The sequence below is a fragment of the Leptinotarsa decemlineata genome, unplaced genomic scaffold (genome assembly GCF_025532065.1).
Source record: "Leptinotarsa decemlineata unplaced genomic scaffold, Ldec_3_MD MMD2_tig00003736_RagTag_RagTag, whole genome shotgun sequence".
NCBI classification, from domain to species: Eukaryota; Metazoa; Arthropoda; class Insecta; order Coleoptera; family Chrysomelidae; genus Leptinotarsa; species Leptinotarsa decemlineata.
The window spans coordinates 5,815,969-5,843,622 of NW_027412593.1; the positions used below are offsets into that span (position 1 = coordinate 5,815,969).

The 27,654-nt window shown below is 34.1% G+C and overlaps 1 protein-coding gene across 1 annotated transcript in view; it reads right to left on the reverse strand.

The window, feature by feature from the left end:
- cactin (cactin, spliceosome C complex subunit) overlaps nucleotides 1-27,654 on the reverse strand; it is a 57,617-nt gene that overhangs the window by 10,783 nt on the left and 19,180 nt on the right. Inside the window, exons 3-7 of the mRNA XM_023174719.2 lie at nucleotides 12,288-12,525; nucleotides 11,993-12,167; nucleotides 10,538-10,966; nucleotides 3,303-3,507; nucleotides 2,877-3,063 (exon numbers count right to left, since the gene is read on the reverse strand). Coding sequence (XP_023030487.1) covers nucleotides 2,877-3,063; nucleotides 3,303-3,507; nucleotides 10,538-10,966; nucleotides 11,993-12,167; nucleotides 12,288-12,525 — 1,234 coding nt within the window. The remainder of the gene's footprint in view (nucleotides 1-2,876; nucleotides 3,064-3,302; nucleotides 3,508-10,537; nucleotides 10,967-11,992; nucleotides 12,168-12,287; nucleotides 12,526-27,654) is intronic.

Below are 27,654 nucleotides of genomic sequence, written 5' to 3' on the forward strand. Positions count from 1 at the left end.
GCCTTAGGGATTTGCCTATAGTGCTTGGGTTTTGTCCTTAAAAAAATATGTTATTTTTGGTCTTGGCTCCCCTGGGCTCTTCCATTAGGAGGATTGGACTTTGGTTTCAATGTCATAACCATATACCCATGATTCGTTGCGATGGTTCTTTTGGTCAAAATTCAGCAATTTTAAAACGAACTTTGCTGCCACACGATTCATGCCCAAAATTTAAAAAAAAATTACACTGCCCGAGTCAACCGATATGCTGACATCCTCAGCAACTTCTCTACGACGATTCTCCAAAATAATTTTCTTCACTTTCATCGGTTGTTGATTTGTTGGGGCGGCATCTCCTCAATCTTCTGTGAAAAGCTTGTACCACTTGAACATATGTAATCTGACGATTTCCGCAAGCCGAAATAACAAAAATTCGTCGATAAAATTTAATGCGTGCAGCTATGTGATACCTATATTTCCCTCTCCGAGTGTCTATTCCTCTATTCTCTATTCACTTTTTCTCTATCTATTACTCTCTCACTCCGTCCCCACTCTGAATTATGTTGCCATGACGCCATCACAGCTGATCACAGAGACTCGTTCGTGATGAAGATGATGATTAATCAATCAATTAATTGATGGATGTAGCCGTTACTACGTGGTAGGAAATCATAATGAAGAAAAGAGAAATTAAACTTTCTATGTTTTTTACCACTTTTATTTGTAACTAACGTTATTGCAGTTTCGTCCTATAAGGACATTTTCAAACTTATACAATATATAAGAACATTTTAAAACTTACACAATATATAAGTTTGAAAATGTCCTTATAGGACGAAACTGCAGTAACGTTAGTTACAAATAAAAGTGTTAAAAAACATAGAAAGTTTCATTTGTCGTTTCTTCATCAATTAATCAATTGATTATTAGAAATTAAATTTTTGTTGAGCATTTTTTTATTATTTTTTTATAAATACAAGGATTCTACTTAAAAAACATACACTTATTCATTTGCATGCTATTTCCTGAGCTTTTCAATTAATTAAGTTCAATGAATTGAAAAAATTAAAAAAATTTGTTTTTGTCAGATTAAGCGAATCCTCTAGCTCTAGATAATCATCACATTATGAGACAGCATGTCTAAAATATAAAGATGCACCATATATATCTTAATCTGACGCGCTTGAGTATTTCAAAATGGCGAATTTTTTTTGCACATTATAATAATGGCCGCGAGTTTGCGTCAGATTGAAATCGTCAGATTATTTAATGAGAGCTTTTTTTTGTTGCACCTAACACCCCCTTAGAAAATCTGACACGCTCGATTAATTTTTTTTTTTTTTCACTTTTAACTCTTACGTACAACCACCCACATCATGCAAACGATCAGATTAACATACCAACATCATTAAAAATACGTAGGACATTGATACTATCAATATCTGACGCGCTCGAGTATGTCCACGCAACAGTATTTTTTACATATTTAAAAATCAATAGCCGCTTCCCCCGCCGATGAAAAGGTATATATTATATAACATTTTTTTCTTCTCATCATCTAAGCTTTGCAACCTAATATGTCTCAAAAACGCTCGAGGAAATCCCCATTTTGAATCGTGGGCTCCCCTGCTATAAATATAAATTCCTATATTATTTTTGAGTACTTTTTTTGACAGGATTCGAAAATGGAGAACATTATATAAAATCTCATTAGAAAAACCGAATTTTGATATTCCATTGTTCTACTTGAAACCCTGTTATCTGTAACTTCATCCAAAATATTTTTTGATAATTCCACTCCTCATCTCAAACTTTTAATAGAAGCTTGATGTGACACACACATTATATTTTTTAATCAGTTAACTAGCTTAGTGACCCAATAATTTTTCTAAAGAAAGGTTAGTTGGGTAACAGAATGCATTAAAAAAAAAACAATCGTTTTCTTGCCAACGTTTCGATTTTAATCAAATTCTTAATTCTTCTTCAGGGCTTGAAAAGTAGTTTCTTCGTGTTAATATTACTATTTTAAAAATCATTAGACACATTAGATACATTTTTAAAAAATAAAAAACATTGCAACAACCAAATTTTCGAGACATGAACACCGAACGACATGAAACCAAAGACATTTAAGAAAAAATTGATCCTGTTACCCAACCAACCTTTCTTCAGTCATACTTTTTAATCTTTGATTATTTTGGAGTATTTAGTACATATGTATCGGGAAATGTTCCCAAAATTCTTGGGTTCAAATCCCATTGAAGACTGTTTTTTTTTTTCATTTTTCAACCACCAAATTGTCAAACTACTCAGGTTGCTTTCCTTCATGAAGTTGAATGATATTACTTTCATTCAGAATATCCTTCACAAATAAATTATTTGAAATATTCCTAAGATTAACCATAAAAAAAGTATAGTATTGTCATGAATCTGAAGCCGCCCCTGACCGATATGCCGGCCGACTCGGCGAACAAACACATGACATCACTGCTGAAGAATCCAGTCGGAATCCCCAGTAAAACTCTAGAACCGAACCGACTACAGATTTCTAGAAAGGACCGTTACCGATATAAGGCCGGCTTCCCGACCCAAGAGGGCAGTTCAGAAAGTGAATCGAGCGGCTAAACAAGAAATTCAAATAATGGAAATAAATTAAGCGTTAGTTGCTAAGTGTTGTAAATAGATTAGTTTGTGATCAGTGAAATATTGTTGGAAATAAATTTTTTAAGACAGTTAATTCGTTAATATGTCACAGTATTCTACTCGCGAGAAATTTTGCTCGCCTTCAGCTTGCGCCAACAAACTTCATTCTCACGAATAATGACTACATTTCTTGCTTGTTGAATCCTCTACTATTTTTCCTCATGAAACAAACCTAAGTGATTATTGGATCTTACCTCAACTTTTTTACCACTGCCAACAACTTGTAGCCTAGCGAATTCCAACCTTTTTAAGTCATCTTCTTCAGTTACAACAATGGTTCCAGGTTCAATATCTTCTGGTGATAAAAATTTCGGACTGTAGCCTCCTGTTTGATAGGCAATGAAGTATTCATTGAGCATGTCTTTTGCTTCATCTTCATTTCTGAAAAGAATTACTTTCAGTTTCATGCTAACTAAAAACAAGCTATTTTGTCGGTCATATAAGAAATATATAAAAATAAATGTTAAAAGAAAATTCTTCCAGATTTTCTACAAACAGTTTTTGGCAAATGCCTCTTGAAAACGAACTACTTCCTGGCTAATACTACAACAGACATTGGATTCCATCCATAAGGCATTCGTGAATGTTGGTCATAGAGAAAATTCTTAGACATGTCTTACCCTTCATTTTCGCTGACTCGATCATCTTCTTGTGATACACCTGGTTTCGGCTCAAAATTTTTACTGGTACTTGGCTCGTCTACTTCATTGGAACTGGCTTCGGCCTGTGCAGGGATAATAATTGCTTGTTCAGCTTTCAATACTTGCAATTTACGTCTCAAACTGTCTTGATGTCTATCTCTTAGCCGTGCTCGTGCCATATGAGCTAAAGTAACACCAAAACAATTAAATTCAATTGGGAAAATTATTGGGAAAATATTATTGACTAAGTTAAGAGGAAGTTTAGAACAATATAAAGTTTCTCACAAAACTTTCGAGGACAATTCGAGTAAAAAAATCAAAACAATTTTCCGATTAAGGTGTACGCTGAAAACCAATTTGAACCAAAAAAATGGGTTGATGAAGGTTTTTTTTAAACCAAGTTGTCTTCCTTCGAACCACAATCTTCAGAAGTCTTCAAGAAATTTGTACTTACGGGGTCTGTTCAAAAAATAAGGGGAGTGTTAAAATTCATTAGCGATATTTTAATTTGTTGATGTTGGTACACTAGTTTCGAACATATGATCTCAGTTTTAGCTGTAGCATAAAAGTTAGAAGAATTTTGCGTGTTCGGCAATTTTCTGCTGTCGAAAGAAAATGGTTCAGAAAATTTGCATCAAAATTACTGAATTTTAACCGAAAAAAACGTCGCCTTAGCATCGTTCAGGAATTGTTAAATGACGTCAACGGCGATCCAAATTTGCTTCAAATGATCATAACTGGTGATAAACTGCACTCTGAGTGAGAAAAATGTTTACAAGTGGTACAAGATTTTCACAGAAGGTCAAGAACGTGTGAATGACGACGCTTGCCCTGGACGTCCCCACAAATGATGCTGCACTGCCTGAGGCCAGTGCGCAGCGAAATACAGAAGACAGATCCAGTCGTTAATGAACGCGTGCGTAAGGGCCGCCGTAAACGCTCCAAGATATGTACCAAATAGGTACATATTCCAGGATCTAAACGTGAACATACACGACGTAGACGCATACATGAGAAACACGCAGACGACACATTTGACAGAATACGAGCGCACGACAATCCAGCGCTAAGCTATCAATACAACGCACTGAACAGAGATGACCCCAGATTTCGAGAAAGGGGCAAACACAGAAGGCCAACGAATCAGAACCAGAGACCACCCCCGAGAGTCGCTGTCAGGCGGCTCCGGTAAGTATAAACATTTCTTAACCAGATCGAATTCATCTCATTTTCAGACTCACTGAAAAACAAAAATGCTCGCGACAAAAGACACCCGTCTCCGATTAGTTTTTGGGAACCCCATGCAAAAATTCAGTTAGGAAAGTCAAGATAAAAGCAAATAACAGATTAGAAAGCGAAAGCACCTAAAGGCTGACTTTCGACTAAAAGAGGTCAGGGACTGGCTTGAACGTTTAAAGTTAATTTCTTTAGATTTGTTTACTGCCAGTCTTCAAGCATAGCCCACTGACTAATAAGAAAGTTTTTCTTCCTTATTCAGAGGAATCGGGCAAATTTCGGATATGCAGTTGGTTAGTACCTCGTCCACTAGATGGAGTGACATTTTTGTTGTTCGCTCCAACTTCGGACGAGGAATGAAATACTATGAAAGAATTTCGATTTTCAATTACGGAATATCATTGACTTTAGGTCGATGATGGTCACTATTTCGCACTGACAAGTGGCTAAGGAGCCCGAAACCGGTCTGCAAGTGTGCCCGTTCCAAAATTGAGGGTCGACTCTTTCAGTTTTATTGCCAATTGCATATGCAGGAAATTTTCTATGAAGATTCCTGCACCGACGCCTGTCGGATTTAATCCAACACCGTTCGTGGTATTAGCCAGCGGAGTAGTTGTTTTCTGATAGGCGTCAGTCCATTGAACCTACTGTGTAGGTATATCCGAGACGGGCTTGAACATTTAACGGTCTCACTGTAGAAGTAATGGAAGACTAGATAAAATTAACAAAAATCTGCAAGAAACAGAATTGATTCCAGTTCAACAACTGCTTCTACAGACAGCATGAAGGCATGGTAATGGAAAAGCCACTCTATCCATTCATAGCTGATCTGTTCATGAGCAGATTTGAATAGAAAGCAAAAAATAAGTTAGATTACTTTCCACGGACGTGGATCCGATTTGTTAGAAGATGTATTTGCGATTTTTGATACCAAGAAATCAAAGGAAGAGGACTTTGTTTCAATTCTCAGTAACAGAACCCCAAACATTGAGTTCAAATTTATATGGGATTGAAAACAACTTAGAGTTACAAATTTTTGGAAGTCATAGTGATTAGAAGTAACCAGGGTCTAGAATTTAATGTTTATACGGAGAATACCAGTATGTTAAGATATATTCCTGATGGCTCACTAGATTTTTTGATGCTTTCGAAAGTCTGGAAATAGCAAAGTGTGGCATGAGAATTATGAACGATGACAACGGTTCCATTCCAAACAGCCCATTATATTCCTTTTTATGAACCACTTAGAATTTGAGAGAGCTTTCACTAGAATATTTCCCGCAAATTTCTATCCGAAATCATTGATGTGAATCGGAGAATGAAAGTGTGACCTACAGATATAAATTGAGAGTTTTGGAGTTAGGTATTAGTTTTCTTCATCTCCTGAAGACGCCAACTTGGTTGGTGAAACACACGCCGAGAAGAGTATTGCATTTCTGGTGATTGGGAAAAGTGCTTGTTGTTAAATTTATTCTATGCCACAGGTTCCAGTTTTAACTTTTATCTATTGGCTCAACAATTAGATGTCTGAGCCTTCTATAAATACAGTTGAAACTAAAATCCACTAAATATTTTAGCTTATGGCTGTCGAGTTTATTTGTACGTTTTTGCAAACATTCCAAGTGTATTGGGCTAATATGCAATTTATGAGCAGAATATTATTCAAACTATATGTATTTCTACACTACACTACATGGTTGATGGGATATTTTAAAAACGATGCCTACATGAAATATATCAACAAAGGCATTTCTAGTACGAAGGGTGCTCCAATAAAATCTCTCGCAGAAGTGATCAAAGAATTTTGGTCAGAAGATTTATTGGATAAGTGGTTAAACACTTTTCCTTGAAGAGCCAAATCCAAACTTTGCCCTCCTTTCATGGATTACGCAAAGTAAGATGCCAATGAGTTCGTCCGATTTTTTTTGGAAGGCTTACACCAAGACATAAATAGAATCACTCAACCAAACCAACTTGCCGGAAATTGGGGTAATATTAGTGGTCAGCGAAAAATCGCAAGAGCCCTGGTTAGAATATTCCAAGATGAAAAATTCCAACATTATGGACTGTTTGTTGGTCTTCTAAAATCTAGATTGAAATGTAGATACTGTGGACACTCATCAGTAACCTTCGATAGATTCTGGATTTGTATCTCTATTCCACAAAGCGATGGCCGAATGAGTTTATCATGATGCTTGGAGTCCTTTACTAAAGAATGAATTCTAGATGGAGACGAAAAATCAATGTGTTCGAAATGCAGAGAAAGAAGAATGTGTACAAAATCCCTATCAAACCATAAGTTTCCCTGGGCATTAGTAATACTTTTGAACAGATTTTCGCCAACAGAAACATTGAATGTTGCTATCGACTTTCCTCTGGATAATCCCCACAGTGGAATACCTACAGTGGATATTATACAGCGCACTGTAGATATCCGTATATAAACACACTGCATGAATATAACCATTCTCGCGTGTCTCCTATGTCACTAAAATATGTTGTGAGTGGAGAGGCCTATGTTCTCTTCTATGAAGAGGAGAGAACGAAATAGCACCCTTGAGGTGATTTAGTTAAGTATTTAGATTAATGTGCAAAATGTTTCATTGCATATAGATTAGATGTTTATTTCCAACTTGGTATATTAAGAACAATCTTTTTAATTTATATTTTCAAAGTAGTTTACATTTGGGAATGAAAGTTTTCTATCGTCTGCTATTTTGTTAAACACTTCAGCAGATTCACTCTTTTTTTTACACCCTGTGTTAAGATAAGACTATGTTGATATTATAAGATTTCCACGTCGATGATTGATCACATATCAGCTCTAAATATTTGATTTCATTTGTATATTCAAGGGTTTCATTTTTATAGTTGGTTCATTAGCACTTCATTGTGAGATCTTCACTGCACAGTTTTACAAAAACGCAACACGTGTTTCATCATACAATGGCTTCTTCATGGGTGTCTTTACTTTATGGCTTCTTCTTGCGTGTCCTCACTTTATGTAAAGACACATGCGTGACTTTACTTTATGTAAAGATACGCCTGAAGAAGCTATTGTATGGCGAAACACGTATTGCGTTTTTGTAAAACTGTGTAGTGAAACTTTCACAGTAAAGTGTTTTTTTTGAAAATATTTAATTTATTCAGTCTGCTTTGCCAAATCACCATAGACGGATTCAACAACACGTGCAAATAATAAAATTGTTTTATCATAAAAGGTGTTCTGTTCGGGCAACATACCCCGCGCTTCGCACCTTTTAAATTCGCCATAATCGTCCTACCGAATGCACTATTCGCAAAGTGGTGGATAAATTTGAGTCCGCTGGTTCAGTTAACGATCGACCAAAACCCTTACGTCGACGAAACGCAAGATCTGTCAAAAACATCGTCGCTGTCTGTGAGAGTGAGTAAAAGAATCCGAGGCAATCGATTTCGCGTCGCCCACAAGAATTCGGCCTTTCGCCGAACACAACTTGGCGTGACTTGGACCTGCACCCGTACAAAAGTCAACTGACCCATACCAGAAACTGTAGAAAAACGATCATAGACAATGACGTGTTTTCACTAAATGGGCTCTGAAGCAGTTGGCAACTGATCATAATGTTCATCGAAAAATCATCTTCAGCAATGAGGCTCATTTCTGGATTAATGGATACATGAACAAACAAAGAACAAACAGAGAAGCCATGACAGACATTTGAACGACGTTCCATCATCAATGAGTCTTTAAAAAAATAAAAACTTTGATAATATCTCACACACACTTTGTTTTATTTAAATTCAAACATAGAAAGTGTTTAACGAAATATCCTAATCATATATTTTTCTCATTTATGAAAATCATCAACTTATCAGCAAACTGGTTGCATATAAATTTGGAGTCATCATTAATGGCAATGAGCAATAAAGTGGGGCTGTTAACAGAGACTTGTGGGTTACTATTATCTGAGAATAAATTTAGGAGAGTTGTTACCAATTTAACGTATTGATGTCGTCAGGTAGGTACCCTATTTGATGCTTCTTGGTCTTGTGTTTATTGAATTCTGTATATTTAAGTGATTTTCACTTCCTATCGTCCAACCCACGCTAGGAATTACACGTTGAAATGTAAGACCTTGTTAATCCTTAGATCGCACAAGTGTCGACCTCTGAGAGTTGCCGTTGTTAGGGGGACCACAGCTGGTTTACAGAAAAACAGATTTTGTTTTTTTCAACAGAATAATAACTGGTAGTTCCTTCTATTGCTGCTTTTCTTTAAGTTTGAAGCTTCAGATTTTTTTCTTTGACAATTCTTATCCTTTTTTCATTCATTTTTTGTTTTTTTTTTTCATGTCTCATTTCAGTACGTAGAAAGTAGATGTCACTACCAATTTACACATGCCTAATTCAAAATTTGTTTTAAAATCTGTTTTTCCGTTAATCAGCTGTCGCCCCCATACGAACGACAACTCTCAGAAGTTGAGACACTTGTGCGAGCTAAGGACTAACGAGGTCTTACCTTTTAACGTGTGATTCCTTGGTATTTTTTACATGTTTTCAGTTGTCTTTGTTAATCAGAAAATAACGTATAATTGATTTTTCCTCTCTGCTAGGTTATTCCTTTATATATTTGTGAATTCCTTATGTTTCAATTAGGTATTTGATATTACTAAATTCTTTTTATGCTTAAGTAAATTAGTCTTTGTACATCATTATGCAATATCCTTTACAGTAATAAAGAAAATATATAGTCAAAGCTGATACCCATAAAATGTGAGTCAGTCACTCGATAAGACTAAGAATAAGAAAACTTTATTGACTACATTGTGAATAACTTACACGAGTACCAAGTCAGTAACAGTACACATATAAATGTTAATACAATAAAAAAATATATATGAAAAGAAGGTTAATGTATAGTGGATGTGGAGTTCATGTATTCCTCTATTGAATAGAAGCAATGTTCAGTCAATGTTTTTAAAAAGTATTTTCTTAAAAAGATACATGCTGAGCTTTGTTAGGCCTTAATTAAGTTTATTGTACAAATTCAAGTTGGGAGAGTTGGAAGAAGACATTTTCAGTCTGAACCTGTTTGGCCTCACCTGACTATTATTTCGGGTGGGATATTTGTGAAGTCTGAGTTCAACTTCAGATTTCCCCTATTTCTGTGCAATTCAATAAGGGTTTGATATATATATATATATATAATATATATATATATATATATATATATATATATATATATATATATATATATATATATAGATGCAAGGAAGTGGCATTATTCGATTTTTGATGAAAAGTGGCCTAAAAGGTTGGTCGTAGCGCGTACCTTCAATTATTCTCAATGCCCTTTATTGCAACTGGAATACTCTTTTTGTCTGACTAGAATTTCCCCATAAAATGGTACCATAGCTTATAAGCGAATGGAAGAGGGAGTGGTATGTAGTCAATAGCACATATTTATTCACAATATTTTTCAGTTTACGCAGCAAAAATAGTTGGCTAGACAGTTTATTGCATAGATGGTTTACGTGGCTATTCCACTTTAATTCATCATCGAGAGTTAAAAACCCAGAAGTTTAGCAGTGGATCCATTCGAAATGTTTTTATTACAGGAGAATATGATGTGCTGGGTCTTATCATTGTTCATTTTGAGTTTGTTTGTCGTAAACCACAGCAGTTCATTTAGTACAAGTCGACTATAATGCGAATTTATTAATGAAGTGTCGTCAGCAAATGCAATACACATATCCAGAAACAAGTAATGAAATATATCATTGACATAAATGGTGAACAACAATGGTCCAGGTACGGATCCCTGTGGCACGCCATGATCAGTACGAGCCCATAGCGAAGTAGTTCCGTTGACAGATACCACTTGTTGACGGTTGGTTAAATAGGACTTTAAGAGATTCAGATAGTAACCATATCAACAATAATGACTGAATATTGAGAAGAAATGGTTTCTCTGTAAAATGTATGAATGTATATACCTTTCAACTGAGATAACAAGGACTCCCAATATCCAATATCAATTCCATCTGCTCTACTACTGATTTTGGCCTCGATTTGTTTCTCCAAAGCTGCCAACTGAACTGCTGTTTTCCCTTTGAATATGGAAGTAACATCCGATGCAACTGCTTGATGAATTCCTTCACGTCTGTTCAAACCCATATCAAAATCGTCTTGTTTTTCTAGTTTTCGCAATTTTTGTAATTCATCTTCCACAATGACAGTAATGTCATTCCAGTAATCCAAATTTTTTCCTCTCTCCAGCTCTTTATAAACTTTTATATCTTCTACGAGATCCTCGAGATCTTTAATATGTAACCCATTAAGATATGTATAGGGCTCATGCATTTCTACCGCATCCACTTCTTCTTCAGCACTTATATATTTGGCGAGGAGGTCGATAGGTTTCGCTGAAACATTACTCACATTATTTATTTCATTAAAAATTGAAGGTAAAAATGCTTTATAACGTACCACTGCTTTAAAAATCGACACTACATCTGAGGAAAGTGTCCGGTTTATGCATATGATAACATAACCAAAATTATTCTGCATTTGATATTTTGCTATATCTACTAATATTCTGAAAATAATTCCATATAAACAAGTTCAACACTTTTTCATTAATTTTGAGATTAAGTGCTGACGAATTTTATGAAATTGACCCAAAATCATAACTTACGCCTTTCACTATTAGTGAATTTGAAAAATAAAAGCAATTATTTATCAAACTATAAGATCTCATAGCGCACAAAGGATGAAGTGGTAATTGGCATGTGCTGGTAATTGTATCCACGTCCAATTTACTCAAGAGGTACGGCTACAGAAAGAGAACTACGTCGTAAGCAGGGTATTGATGAACCCAAGTAAAAGACAAAAATAGTTTATCCAATACTGAGATATTTAGGCATCATAGGAAATGAAAAAGCTGATGAGACATGAATCATCAACCCTTTATATGGGCCACGAACCGTGACAGAAAATAGATCAATGAAATATTAAGATTCAAGTGAAGAAGGCATTCCACCAAGGGATTCAATCATCAGAGATCATTCTGATCAACGAAGTGATCTAGTAGAGTGTGCCGAGTTAGAACATCAACCGTTTTTTATCCTTTCCTAAGAATGATTTCAAAACGGAAACTCCGTAACAATTACTGCGTTACTTTGATGGACGAGGGTTATATTTTCCGGAGGGTAGAAAAAGGAGTAGATAACTACACCTGATTCAATAGGTAATATCAATGTCTCGTCAATACCGTAGGAGTACCGGTGATAATACAGCATTTACACAGCCGCCGTTTGCTGATAAATGAGACCTCCTATGCTAGACATGCTGCCATCAGTCAATATAAGAGTCTTGGAAGCTTAGCTGTAGACCTTGCATCTGGTGTCAGGAACCTCTAATACCCATTATTATTATTATTATTGTTTTACCTCTTCCATCCTGAATTCGAATGTGAGAACGCAATCGAGCTTGTTCTAGATGAAACTGATCTTCGTGACGCTCCCACTCCTCAAATTGTGCCGCTTCTTTACTTCTCTGTAAAAGTTGTGTTTCTTCTTCCCTCTTTTGTCTTTCTAATTCTCTTTCTTGTCTTCTCTTCTTGACCTACACATTACAAAAAATAAGAATAAAGGTGAGAAACACAATCTAATAACATAATTCACAATTAACAAAACTCAATAATCTCCGATTGGCGATACTTCTAATATAGAACTTCTTTCTCACCTTCTCAAGTTCTCTTTTATTTTCTTCTTGCTTGAATCTGTTTCTTGCTTCTATTTCTTCGTGGCTGACACCTATTAGTCCTTCCTTTGATAATTTTTTATTCCACACGAATGTTGACAAAAGATTTCCGTCGCCAAATGGATTATCGCTATTGGTGTAGTGTAGGTATTCATTATCCCATCCCATCCGTTCTTTCCTTGACCGTTCCTTTGCTTCCTTTTTCATGAGTCTTCGAATCCTACAGAAAATTACAATTTGATAAGCAGGTTCAGTTAAATTCTAAACTTGAAAAATCTGTTTGAAAAGATTATCTACTGTTTCGAATCCAATATAGGCTCTGAATCAACAATTAATAATGTTCTATCAGCTGCATAAACAAGAATATATTACATGGGCTGAAAAGTCCAAAAACAATGGATCAAAAGCAATGGACGTCCAAATGAGGCAGTCAGTAACACCAGAAAACAAAAAATCCAGAAAATCATATTGAATGATCAAAAAGTGAAGTTCCGTGAGTTAGCTGATATTGTAAAGGTATCAAAAGAAATTGATGGATGTACCTTTACTACGTGGTAGGAGATCATCATGTGAAGAATGAGAAATAAAACTTTCTGTTATTTTACCACTTTTTTACGTAACTAATGTTGTTACTGCAGTTTCGTCCTATAAGGACATTCTCAAACAATTACAATAATAACACTAAAGTTTATTATATATAATTGATCTGAAAAAACTGCAGTAACAACATTAGTTACGAATAAAAGTGGTACAAAAACAAAGAAAGTTTTATTTCTCATTTTTCCATGATGTCAACCTCTCTTAAGATGAGATTCGCATCCAACGCGTTCAATGCTGTAGTATCGAAGGATTTGACGGTACCAGGGACATCGGATTAGTTATAATAAACATTCGGAAATTGATATTGTTTGTAGTTTATTCGCTGTTGTTATTATTGTTTTTAGTTTTTGTAGTAGGTTATAAGTAATTACCACAAAATATTCTATAATAACCTTAAATTTAGTTTTTATATGAGCGCACGCCCATGGTAAAAGAACGAAATTGGCTCCTCACTTCGTTTCGAGGTCACCGGGAACTTTGTGAATTTATGAAAGTAGTGGGAGTACTTACTGGTTGAATTTCACTATGATTTGACTATGAGAAAGCTCTGTTCAAAGTGGGTGCCGCGCGAACTCAGTGTTGACAAAAAACAAGAACGTTCTGATGATTCTTAGCAGTATTTGGCCATGTTTAAACACAACAAACCGGAATTTTTGTCGTCGAATTTTTATAATTTTTTCAGCTCGTGTTAATAGTTAAATTTTTTTTGTATTTTTTTTTGGTTGTTGCTTGCATGTTATTTCATGATAATTTCAGTTCTTTTACTAATAAAATTGTTTTTTCAGCTAATCTTTTTAATTTTTTACCAATTCTTTCAGGGATTTCCAATCAATTTATATCATATTAGACAATAGAAGTCCGAACTAATGAAACATTGACAACCACCTTCAAACAATAGTAGGGGAGCCCATGATGCAAAATGGGGATTTACTCGAGCGTCATAGAAACATATCAATTTGCAAAGTTTAGATGATAAGAATAAAAAAAAATTATATAATATATAACTTTTCATCGGTGGGGGAAGCGGCTATAGATTTTTAAATATGTAAAAAAATATTGTTGCATGGACATACTCAAGCGCGTCAGATATTGATAGTATCAATGTCCTACATATTTTTAAAAATGTTCGTATGTTAATCTGATCGTTTGCATGATGCGGGTGGTTGTACGTAAGGGTTAAAAGTGAAAAGAAAAAAATTTAATCGAGCGCGTCAGTGGGTGTTAAGTGCAACAAAAAAAAGCTGCCATTCAATAATCTGACGATTTCGATCTGACGCAAACTCGGGCCATTATTATAATGTACAAAAAAAATTCGCCATTTGAAATACTCAAGCGCGTCAGATTAGGATATATATGCTTCATCTTTATGTTCTAGACGTGCTGTCTCATAATCTGACGATTATCTAGAGGGATTCGCCGAATCTGACAATTTTTTTTTATATTTTTGAAATCATTGAATTTAAATAATTGAAAAGCTCAGAAATAGCATGCAAATAAATAATTGTATGTTTTTTAAGTAGAATACTTGTATTTATAATATATAATTTTAAAAAATTCCATTCACATTATTTACAAGAAACATCAACTTGGTACAATTTGATTATTCTAACGAAAATGATCGAATAACTAGAGTGAGTAAGATTAGCGACCTAGGCATTATATTCGATTCCAAAATGATTTTCGAATCTATCGTAAACTCCGCCTCACGGATGTTAGGCTATGTAATGAGAACATGTAAACATTTCGAAAACATTAAATATTGTTACGTTTTTCCCTGTAGGTTGCCAATAATCGACTACAATGAATAATCAAACTTAACTTTATTTGACTTTAAATAACACAAACACTTCAACTATTATTTCAATGTCTATAGCCTTACTGAATTACTTCGCGTACCGCACTGTAACTTTCACTTGACTGTGTCGATATACTCGCGGCTAGCGTTTAAATATCGTAATCGAATGCCGTAGAAATTTCGCCGAAGTTCTGTCGAAATCAGTAGCATTATTTCTCGCTGCTTCTAAAGCGGCAGGGAACATTGTGCATTCACGCTCTCTTAACTACGTCATGTTTAGTTTATGGTTACCAGTGGCGGACGGCGTTATTTTCTTTCGGGCATGATATACAACACTATTCAGTGTATTTGTGTATTGTAAGCTAAATTTCGCTTATATTATATGGTGTCCTCAATACAAAGCCAATATAAACCACCTGGAAAACATACAGAACAAGTTTGTCAAATACATTTGTTTTAAACAAAATTTGAATCACAACGGCGACATTGAAAATGCGAGAAAACATTTCAATATTATATCCCAATCAATATATCCCAATAATATTTTATTTCTACACAAAATTATCTCAAATTCCGTAGACGATGCCATAATACCAAACCAAATTGAAATAAACGTTCCTATTCGGCCACTTAAAACAAACTACTTATTCCACATACCTCTCCGGATAACTGATTCGTCTCAAAATTCTCCTTTATGTAGAATTGTACGTAACACTAACAGGTATAGTGATCAAATTGATATTTTCTCTACATAAAACCATTTTGAATCGTTTCACGTAGTTTTGCATAAATTATTTAATTCTGTCCACTGATAACTATTTTTTGTCTTTGTTACTTTGATATATTTTTGTTTCAATTCATGGTTTGAAAATATTATTTAAGTTTAAGTCAAAGTTAAATTGTTACTTTAATGTCAGGAATTTTACAACTTATTATGTATTATTATTATTTATTAAAAGATATTCCAATTTCGGATACTCTAATCGAAACTTTTCACGGACAGGAATATGTTGAAATTATTCTTCGGGTTTGTTCCGTGTGGTGTATTGTCATTCCCGATAGGAATAAATTTCGCAACGTTTCGACAAAATCACATTTGTCATCATCTGGCGATTATTTGTAAAGTGTTCGGAAATCGTCTGACCCTACTCAGACTACTGTGCGGGTACAATGATGTTATTACATATATACCGTTCTTGATACCTGAATTTGGTACCTGAATATTTTGGTACCTCAGTTCTTTTTCTTCTCGATATGACCTCATCTCCCCGTAAAGGTTTGAAATGTTAATCGAAGGTTTTCACGAACAGGAATATGTTGAAATTATTCTTTGGGTTTATTCCGTGTGGTGAATTGTCATTCCCGATAGGAATGAATTTCGCAACATTTCGACAAAATCACATTTGTCATCATCTGGCGATTATTTGTAAAGTATTCGAAAGTCGTCTGACCCTACTCAGAAGACTTCTTACTGTGCGAATACAATGATGTTATTACATATATACCGTTCTCGATTACCTGATTTCTTGATTTTGTCGAAACGTTGCGAAATTCATTCCTATCGGGAATGACATTACACCACACGGAACAAACCCGAAGAATAATTTCAACATATTCCTGTCCGTGAAAACCTTCGATTAACATTTCAAACCTTTACGGGGAGATGAGATCATATCAAGAAGGAGAACTGAGGTACCAAAACATTCAGGTACCAAATTCAGGTATCAAGAACGGTATATATGTAATAACATCATTGTACCCGCACAGTAGTCTGAGTAGGGTCAGACGATTTCCGAACACTTTACAAATAATCGCCAGATGATGGGAATGACAATACACCACACGGAACAAACCCGAAGAATAATTTCAACACACACACATATATATATATATATATATATATATATATATATATATATATATATATATATATATATATATATAAGACTTGTGTAATATTATATACAAGAGAGTGAATCTGGCAGAGGACAGTCAACGATACGGTGTTTAGATGAAGGCGTCCGATATAATATTATATATATATATATATATATATATATATATATATATATATATATATATATATATATATATATATATATATATCAGAATAATTAGTGACTGGATTAACTATAAATCGGTTCAATTCGTGAGGTTGCAGTCAATAGCTGGGCTGTTACAAAGCCCAGCTTTGTATATTTCGGTATATTTCACACCTTCGTCGGGACAACTACAATATTAAGATTATATATCTTGTAAAAAATATATAAATATGGAGAACTTACTAACGTGAGAATAAAATATAAAAAGGTTCAAAAACAGATAGGAAAACATTAAATAATGACAGTTGATAAAAATTTTGGCTGACAATGTCAAGTGGGAAAATTCTGAATGATAGTCGAATTGCTAGATCTTTTATTTTCTTTATCATATTTCAGTAGGTACGTGTAAATTTTGCTGAGACTGTCAATATCAGTTCGTTTATTCATTGAATGTTCTTCGTTATTAATATGCATCATTTCTAAAAATATTCTTTCAGTTGTATTGGTTTCTCTGTCTAAAATATTTGGATTTTCAAAATTTATTTTATGATCCTCCGAATTAACATGTTAATTAGGCAAGTTTCTTTATGTAGTAAAAAAAATCGGACGCATTCATCTAAACACCGTATCGTTGACTGTCCTCTGCCAGATTCACTCTCTTGTATATAATATTACACACGTCTTATAATTGATGAACTCATAACTATATTAATCAGAATGATGCACAATCAAATACACAATGCTGATTGTTTACATGAAGTGACCTTGTTAGAGAATGAATAAATAAACGTATTATACATGCATTTGCTAATACCTAAAAAACGACGATTTATTGAAAGTTTCAACTTATTCAAATAAGGATTACTTATTGCACTTTGTATTCAGAGGTCCAACAAATATACAAGGTAATGTTATTTTGTCGAAACTATGGAAAATCTGTTCATTTCAATATGTACTTTTATTAGTGTATTAGAGAATATTCTTGGAAGAAGCGAACTATATATAACACGCATATTCAGAAAACTTTTGGGTTTTCTGTCTTCATGTGCATCACTTAGATCGGTTGGCAGTTTAGAGGCTATTAGCCACTTCTATGTAAAATCGAAAGCCAAATAACCTTGTTTATTTTGATTCAACTTATGCATTGAATAATGGAAATGCGAGGAAAAACAGAGCTGAGTTCTCAAAAAACTGTGAAAAAGACTATTTAGAGATTGGACACTTCCATATTAATGGTGGAAATAAATTCATTATTGATTTGAATGACGACAGTGACAGTTAAACAGAGAATATGGAAGAGGAATTATCAGAAGCTCTCGAAGAGAACGAAATATTTATTACACACACACACACACACACACACACATATATATATATATATATATATATATATATATATATATATATATATATATATATATATATATATATATATATATATATATATATAGGGCTATTCAAAGAAAACTAACTCTTTGTTTTTGCCAAGCTTTCGGTGGTGCTTACCACCTTTCTCAGGACAATAACATGAGATTGAGAAAGAAAATTTTATGGAAGTGAATGACTGTCGTTCACTTCCATCAAAAAAAGAAATGTTTCATGTTTTGTAGATATAGGTACTAATTTTCTGACTGATATACTGACTAACAATATGCCATTGAGGAAGTTCTGAAATTCCGAGTGTATCCGGAGTTTTGAATGTTACCAGATTTTTTCTCTTCAATGATGTATCATAAGTTATCATTCTTTTTCTAAAAATTAGAGGTATTGAAAAAATTTATTCTTATCATAATAGGCTTTGACTTTGATGTTTCTGAATTTGACTTTCAATTACACTCAATGACATGTTGTTATTGCACAAGTCATTGAATTTTTGGCGAAAAATGGCTTTCACGAATGAAGAAAAAAGAGATATGATACAAATTTATTACAAATACGATAGAAACAGTGTTAGGACACCGGAAATGTTTTTAAACTTGTTTTCCGAAAGACGACAAGCACATGGAACTATGTTCAAGTTGTTGAATCAAAATCTCACCAAGTTTGGTTCGTTTGAAAAGCCAATGAAAAAATACGGAGACAGAATCAACAATCAAAATTTGATAAATGAGATGAGAAATAGAACTCTGAACAAATAACAACAATTAACTAAAATGTAAAGACAAAAGTAAATCACAGCAAATGCTCAAAATGCTGGCCTTGTTCATGATAACACAAATGTGCCCTTCTTCGAATATTATTCATTGCACGATTAATTTCCATCCTCCTCAATCTTTCAAACTCTCTAACAATGCTGTGTTGAAGGTCCTCAATATTTTGATATTATCTCTGACCATAAACTGTACCCCATAAGAATGTATCCATAACATCTATGTCTGGAGACCTTGCTGGCCACCTAAAATCTGGTTCTATTCAAAACTCCGGATACACTCGGAATTCCAGAACTTTCTCAACGGCATATTGTTAGTCAGAAAATTAATATATCTACAAAACATGAAACATTTCTTTTTTTGATGGAAGTGAATAACAGTCATTCACTTCCATAAAAAAAAGAAATGTTTCATGTTTTGTAGATATACTAATTTTCTTTTTCAATCTCACGTTATTGTCCTGAGGAAGGTGGTAAGCACCACCGAAAGCTTGGCAAAAACGAAGAGTTAGTTTTCTTTGAATAGCCCTCAACACCTGACTGCAACCCCAAAATACTGTTCTTCGTATAATATATCCAAGAATTATCCTGAATATATATATATATATATATATATATATATATATATATATATATATATATATATATATATATATATATATACAGTGTCATACATAAAGTCCGCATCAAATGGGATTTTTTTTTGTAATTAGTAAATCAAAGTTTAACTGTTTGAAAAGTGCAGTAAAGAATAATAAATTATTGACTTTTCATTGATATTGTTTTTTAATTATGCTTATGTATCAAGCTATTTCGCAAAAAGTAGAAATAAAGTGAAATATTTATCTGTTTTTAAAAAAGTTGAAATAAGTTGTATTTAGAATTGCAATTGGTAGTAAAAATGCGTTGGAAAGATAAGTTAGGCATAAAGCACTACCTTTGTTAAGGTTTGGCTAAATTTGAGAAATCGGCAAATGTCAAATTTTCGAAAAACTGTAAAAAAACTAAATTTGTACTAGAGAGCTAAAAATTGGTATATGAGTAAAAAAATGAAAAAACAATCATCTTTTCTCTTTACCGATCAATTTCGAGCAATAACTGCTTTTCTGAACATTTTTTGGAAAAAATGTCAAATTAGACTGGGAAGAAAAATCACTTGATAGGTCATATGCATGTCATTTGGCATCATTTTCAAAGCACAACCTAATGGAGACATCAAAAGTTGCTTGAAGAGATGAACAAAAAAAAATCCCATTTGATGCGGACTTTATGTGTGACACTGTATATATATATATATATATATATATATATATATATATATATATATATATATATATATATATATATAGTAGATGGGTAGTCTTTGCTGGCTAGTTAGAAACAAAATTACTGAACTATTGGGCTACGCAGCATGCAAAAGAATACTCTTAGGACATTGATTCTAATATTTTGACACTTTTTATTGTTATCATCGAAGAAAATTGACCACGAGGCTCTATGCAAATGGTGGAAAAAATCATCAAATATATGTACAACAAAACATTTTGGTAAAGTTGACAATACAATCTTTGTAACAGATTAAAATAATAATACTGTAAAACATTCTTGAAACTTTCAGTCAATATTTTGAATAAGTTATTATTGTGATAAATGAACCACTAGTACCCAGAGATCGCATATCACTGCGGCCTCTGCATGACAAACTAGGGCTTATGAAACAATTTGTAAAAGGTCTTAATAAGGATGGTGATTGTTTTGAATACATCTCTGAAAAGTTTCATAATATGAGTACAGAGAAACTGAAAGCCGGAAGCACGAAAAATTTAATAGTTATATGAGTGTATTAAAAAATGCCTGGAATAAAATCGTTTGGATTACACAAAATTTTCTGGGAAACAAAAAGGAGGAAAGCTACGCTGAGCACGTTGAAAACATTATGTCGCACTTCCAGTAGCTTGAGTACACTTCCTACCCAGACACTTATATCTCTTGACTCAAAAGGAGTTGGAAGAAATAGCAGCTGAAATAAATATTGATAATGAGAGTGACTTTGGTTCTGATGATTCTTTTAGAGATCCGGATTTTCTTCTGGACACCGCATCTCTACAATTCAGATTCGATCCATCTGATGAAGAGGATGACGAAGAATCTTCGGACATTGAAGAAACCCTACAAGATTTGGCCATGAAAGAGGCTCTGGAGGAAGATAATGACCAAATTGAAGAAGATAACGGGCTGCCATCATATTCATGTGATTGGAGCGAATATGTGGGACGCCATAAGAACTTTACTGGTCTCAGTGGACCGCAACAAGAACTACCTTCTGAAATAACTCCGTTTGAAACATTCCTTCTGATCGTAGATGATGAAGTCATAAAGCTTATTGTTACTGAAACCAACATATTTGCAGCACAAACTATAGCATCGATGGGAGTGAAGAAATATTCCCGCATAAAAAAATGGGCACCTACCAATCCAGAAGATATCAAAAAGTTTTTGGGATTGACAATGTGGATGAAATTGATTCGATGGGTGCACTACCAGATTATTGGGCGACTAAGGGAATTTATCGTCAAGACATTCCTAAAAATACTATGTCACGTAACAGATATCGTTGCTACTAACTCTAATGCATTTCAACGACAACGAAACAATGCAAAACGGTGACCGTTTAGGAAAAATCCGACCTCTAGCTGATATTCTACAGAATAAATTTCAGTCGCTATTTCAACCTGATGAAGATATCGTTATAGATGAAACTTTGGTATCATGGAGAGGCCGCCTGATATTCAGGCAGTATATCCCAAACAAGGCTCATAAGTATGAAATCAAGCTGTTCAAACTTTGTTCGACTGATGGTTACACATAAGCACTCGAAGTCTATGCTGGGAAATCAGCGAATGGGCAACGTGAAATTGGATTGGCATCAAATGTTTGTTTGAGATTATGCCAGAAACTGCTCTATCAAGCACTATACGTTGATAATTTTTACACAAGCTATGAGTTGGCCAAAACAATGCTCGAGAAGTTAACACATGTTGTTTGAACCGTAAGAGCTAACAAAACAAATATGCCAAAAGAAGTTCTTCACGCAAAAAGAGGGGGGATGGTATCTCGCGAAGATGAAAACGGAATTGTTATTTTGAAATGGAGAGACACGCGAGATGTGAGGTTGCTCTCTACAAAGCATGCTCCAATTATGGTACCAACCAATAGAATTGCTGAAAACGATCTGCCTATAGCTAGTACCTCCAGAATCCCTAACGTTCAACCTTCTACTACTGGAAGAGATTCCCCTTTACCAACCGAGAGGCAGGAATCTGAGGACTCCCAAGATAGCGACAATAGACCATTGGTTACACCAATGAAAAGGAAATCTCGAAAAGCAAAGGAAAAGCCAATGACAATTTTGGCTTACAACAAAAGCAAATCTGGTATTGATTTGTCTGACCAGATCCGTGCATTCAGGGATATGTTGGCAGCAAACCTACTTGGCCATGAGCAACACTCAGAAACGCCAAGGGTACCTACATCTACAACTAGATATCACCATCTAGCTGTGAGAATTGGTGAAATCGAAAAAAAAAATCCGTTGGAAGTGTTCCGTGTGTTATTCAAAATTACAAAAGACATCAGGTCGTATAGTTGCAAAAAATAAAGCAAAAATGACACACAATCATTGCAAAGAGTGTCCCGGGCAACCACAAATGTGTTTTTCGTGTTTCAATGAAAAACATTGATTTTTCTTATTTTTGTTCTATTATATATTGGGTATCATTCTCTGGAATAGGAATGCTTGTTTATTTTCGTAATTATTCAATAAAAAATATCAAAAACTTTTTTTCTTTACTTATGATGGTTAATCTGAGTCACTGTATACAGCGTGACTCACGGTCGATAGTAGGTTAGACGTTTCTGGAAAACGCAAAGCATGATTTTTCGGAAAATTTCACCTCTCACATTTCCTCACCTGTTCTATCGATCTAAAATATTTTCAGCATTGCGGCGTTGCCACTTCCATCAAAAAGTCCTAGCAACTTTATTTTTTTTAATGGAACACCCCGTATATTAATACATTTTTGGTATCGCTCTGGTATTTTAATACTTTTTTGTTAATAATGTCCTATACCTATCTCTATCTGTTTTCGAGATAAAAAATAAATTGTGCTAAATATAGTCCAAAACATAGCCTTAATTGATATTTTAGTTGATATTTTGATGATAGTTTGGACAAACTCGAAATATTCAAATAACACCAAGAAATCGACTCCATATCATACAGGGCGTGCTAAAATTACTATTATTTCCATTGTGCTTAAAAGTAGTCAAAAGTTCATTTTTTCAAATGAAACCCCTGTATACAGGGCTTTTCATGATGAGCGTTAATTAGCCGTTTCTGACAAACTATTTAACGGATCATCCTGAAAATTTCACAGTATGCTTAAATCAATATGACCTACACGCCTAAAATATTTCAGATGAAGCGGCGTTGTCGCTTCTACTATAAAGTAGCGGCTTCTTTGATTTTTCAAATGGAACACCCCGTATATAATATCATATTATGATTTATTATCACTTTGTTAACAAATTCATATACTATTTCCCTATATCTATCTATTACCGTTTAGAAGATATAAATTAATTTCGATATTTTTTTACCAAACATGATCATTTATAAATGCTGATAATCTTGAACTCTCTTGCACTAAAAGGATCAAATTTGAAATGGAGTGGTGTGATACTATGAGGATCTTCACTCCGAGTCATATTTTCATTTGCCTCATGAGTGGAACTCAATTTTTTCAAATAGTACACCCTGTATATTTCAACATTTTTGAGCTCTACATCCAATTTTAGATTAACTTTGTTCAGATAATACTATTTCTATTTTGAACCGTTTTCGAGATAAACTGTTTCAAACAGAAACTGACGTGGTTTTCTTGCTCGTTTTTTTGAATTCATCACTTATTTTGGATATTCAACATTTGTTTTTATACTTAGTAATATTTCTTTTTGATCCAGTTTTTTACCTGTCTCAGATCAGTCAATTCGAAATTGGTATGTACCTACCTTAGAAAAAGTTACAATTTGTATACATTGAGGTATTGGTCTCTAACGTACAACAGTACACATCAATATTTTTTAATAGTGTGCTTTGGAAAAATAAATAAACCAATTATTTAACGTCAGACTTTCGTTGGTGGTTTTGACTGATTGTGATAGCTACCATTTATAATAGAATAATGTCAAGATTAGATTACAGTAATGAAGATTTCTTGAACTCATAAATAATTTATGGTGAGTGCAAGAGAATTGCAAGTAGAACATGCCGAGTATTTCATGAAAGATATCAACAACTTCCGAAGCCAAATAATAATGTGATAAATCGACTACTGAAAAACTGTAGTAGGTTGAATGGAACCTTCCGTCCAAAAATCATTCGTAAGGAGACTAAAGTGGATGATGATGACAATGGTATAACAGTTTTGGGATACTTTCATGCATTTCCAAATGCTTCTCTGCACGAGGCTGAAAGGGAGATAGGTATACCCTACGTGTCAATTTGTCGAATTCTTATAATAAGCATAAATGGCATCCCTATAAGTTCTACTGTGTCCAACATTTGAAAGAGACTGATTTACCTCGTAGAGTGGAATTCCTTGAATGGTTACTTGTCAAGACTCAAGAGGATGAACATTTCCTTGACAATATCATATGGACAGATGAGGCCAAGTTCACAAAAAATAGAGTTTTCAATAGACACAACAGTCATTATTGGGCGCCAGAAAATCCCCATGTTGTCCGCCAAACGGGTTTTCAAGAAAGATGGCAATTCTATGTATTTTGTGCCATAAAGAATGAGTCAATTTCTTATATCGAGTTTTATGATGATAATTTGAATGCATCAAAATATGAAGATTTACTGAGGAATGGAATTCAAATCATTTTAAATAATAGACCAGTAAGAGAACGTGTATGGTACCAAATGGATGGTGCTCCACCCCATAATTCTCATTCAGTCAGCGAAGCTTTAACCGAAATCTTCGAAGACAGATGGATTGGTAATAATGGACCTTTTCGTTGGCCTCCTAGAACACCAGATGGCAATCCATTAGATTATTTCGTGTGGGGTTTCATTAAAAATATGGTTTACTCTACTCCAATAACAACAATGGAAGATATGAAATCGAGAGTTACAACTGCTTTCAATAGTTTGACTCCAGACTTGATGAGAAGCGCTACACATGACAATCTTTTGAAGAGATTACATGTTTGTTTAAGTAGAGGTGGAGATGTGTTTGAACATATTCTGAAATACACTGACGATTAAATGAACTCATTAATTCATGGGTTTATTATTTTCAGTTCGTGTTTCAGAGTTAATCTTTTAAAAAAAAAAATCGGTTTCTGTTTAAAATCTGTTTTTCCGTTAATCAGCTGCCGCCCCCATACGAACGACAACTTGCAGAAGTTGACAAATTTGTGCGAGCTAAGGACTAACTAGGTCTTACCTTTTAACGTGTGATTCCTAACACGGTTGCAGAATCATTCCAGGTTCAACCAGATAAATTCTCTCGAAAAAAATATCTGGTCGAGGCGGGAATCGAACACACGACCTTCCGATCGTGAGGCGCACGCATTACCACCGCGGCCAATTCCACATTAATAAAACTATTGTTTGAAGAGAAGTTTCATTCGATTGTTGAGGAGTATTTTAATAATTATATTTTCATTGTATTATCTGTGGCTAATTGAGAAACATCAAACGAAATATGTTTTACAAAAATGAGTGATGAACAAGGAAACCATGTCAATTTCCGTTTGAAACGGTTCAAAATAGAAAAAAATTGAGTTCCACTCATTTTTTCATGAGATCAAAGTATCTGCATTTTTTGAAGACCCTGTATGAGGCAAATGAAAATATGACTCGGAGTGAAGATCCTCATAGTATCACTCCACTACATTTCAAATTTGATCGTTTTAGTGCAAGAGAGTTCAAGATTATCAGCATTTATAAAAGGTCATGTTTGGTAAAAAAAATATCGAAATTAATTTATATCTTCTAAACGGTAATAGATAGGTATAGGGATATAGTATATGAATTTGTTGACAAAGTGATAATGAATCATAATATGATATGATATACGGGGTGTTCCATTTGAAAAATCAAAGAAGCCGCTACTCTATAGTAGAAGCGACAACGCCGCTTCGTCTAAAATATTTTAGGCGTGTAGGTCATATTGACTTATGCATACTGTGGAATTTTCAGGTTGATCCGTTGAATAGTTTGCCAGAAACGGCTAATTAACGCTCATCATGAAAAGCCCTGTATTACTCGGTAAATTGAAAGATGGTGAAAAATGCTTCAAGATAATATATCATGTCCCTATACCTAAATCGTCAAGTTTTTTCAATAAAGTCGCTTCTTCCAGAAACATTATTTTTTTTAGAATTTGGATTTAGGTAGCAATGGAATTATCAAGCTTATAGCAGTTCGGTTACTTTTATAAGTAATTTACAAGTTATCGACGGTGTTTCGAATCATCTTCCAAAATGAATGCAAATATCGATTATTCAAACGAGGTTCTTATGAAATTATTTATTATACACATTACATGAACAAAGTGATCAAATCATTGTCAAAACGTGTAAAAAATTCAACCAAATGTATCCTGAATTAACACCAATGAACGAGAAGAAGTTTTTAAGGTTACAAAATAATTTCCTTAACCATGGCTCAAAGTTTCCAGGGAACAACTGTACCAAAAATCAGTCATTTCTAGGTAAAAAGTAAGATTTTGTGGGCTAAAACATGTGAAAGTACAGACAATAACAAAATAGGATGATTCAAAATAACAAAATTGTAAACAAAATATCACATTTTTACAATAAATGCTGAAAATGTTGTCCATTACATTTTAAACACTTTAAAATGTTTTTTGTACGCGACTTGTGGTTGCTTTTTCAATTTCCTGGGGATCCAGATCTTCAATACTCCGCACTATTCGCCGTCGCAGTTCTTCTTTGGTAGGCACTTGAGTACTGTATACCCTTTCTTTTAAAACACCCCATAAAAAAAAGTCAAGTGGCCACCGAAATCACCCGATCCCACGGCCCTAAACGCCTAAACCAACGATCGTCGAAGAGTTCGTCAAGTTTCCTGGAAACTTCCTGGGTGGAATGAGCTGGCGCTCCGTCCAGTTGAAACCACGAATTCCTATATTCCTCTAAAGGCAAATTTTCAAGAAAATGGGTTACAGTCGTCCTTAATATTTGTAGATATCTCTCTACATTCAGTGTGTCTTCATAAATAAAAAAGCTAATTTTATTGTTCTTCAGAATACAGTAAACATTCATGACAAATTTTTCTTGAAAACCCATTTTTTTTGTAACATGAGGATTATGATCAGCCCAAAACTGTTCATTCCTTCCATTGAAAATACCATCCCTCATAAATTTTGATTCGTCGCTCCAAATTATTTTTGACAAAAATTCCCGATCTCCCTGTGTATGAATCAAAAGGGATTTACAAAAATGCATTCTACGTCCGAAGTCTTCTGCTTTTAGAGCTTGAACTTTGGTAAATTTATACGGATGCATTCCGTGATTTTTCAAAATTCGTTGTACTGAAGCATGTGATACACCTAAATCTTTTTCTGCACTGCGAATTGAAGCTTCTGGATATGCATAAAAATATGCCAAAACGTTAACATTATTGTCCTCATTTGAAGTAACAGGTTTTGGTAATGTTGAAGGCGCTTT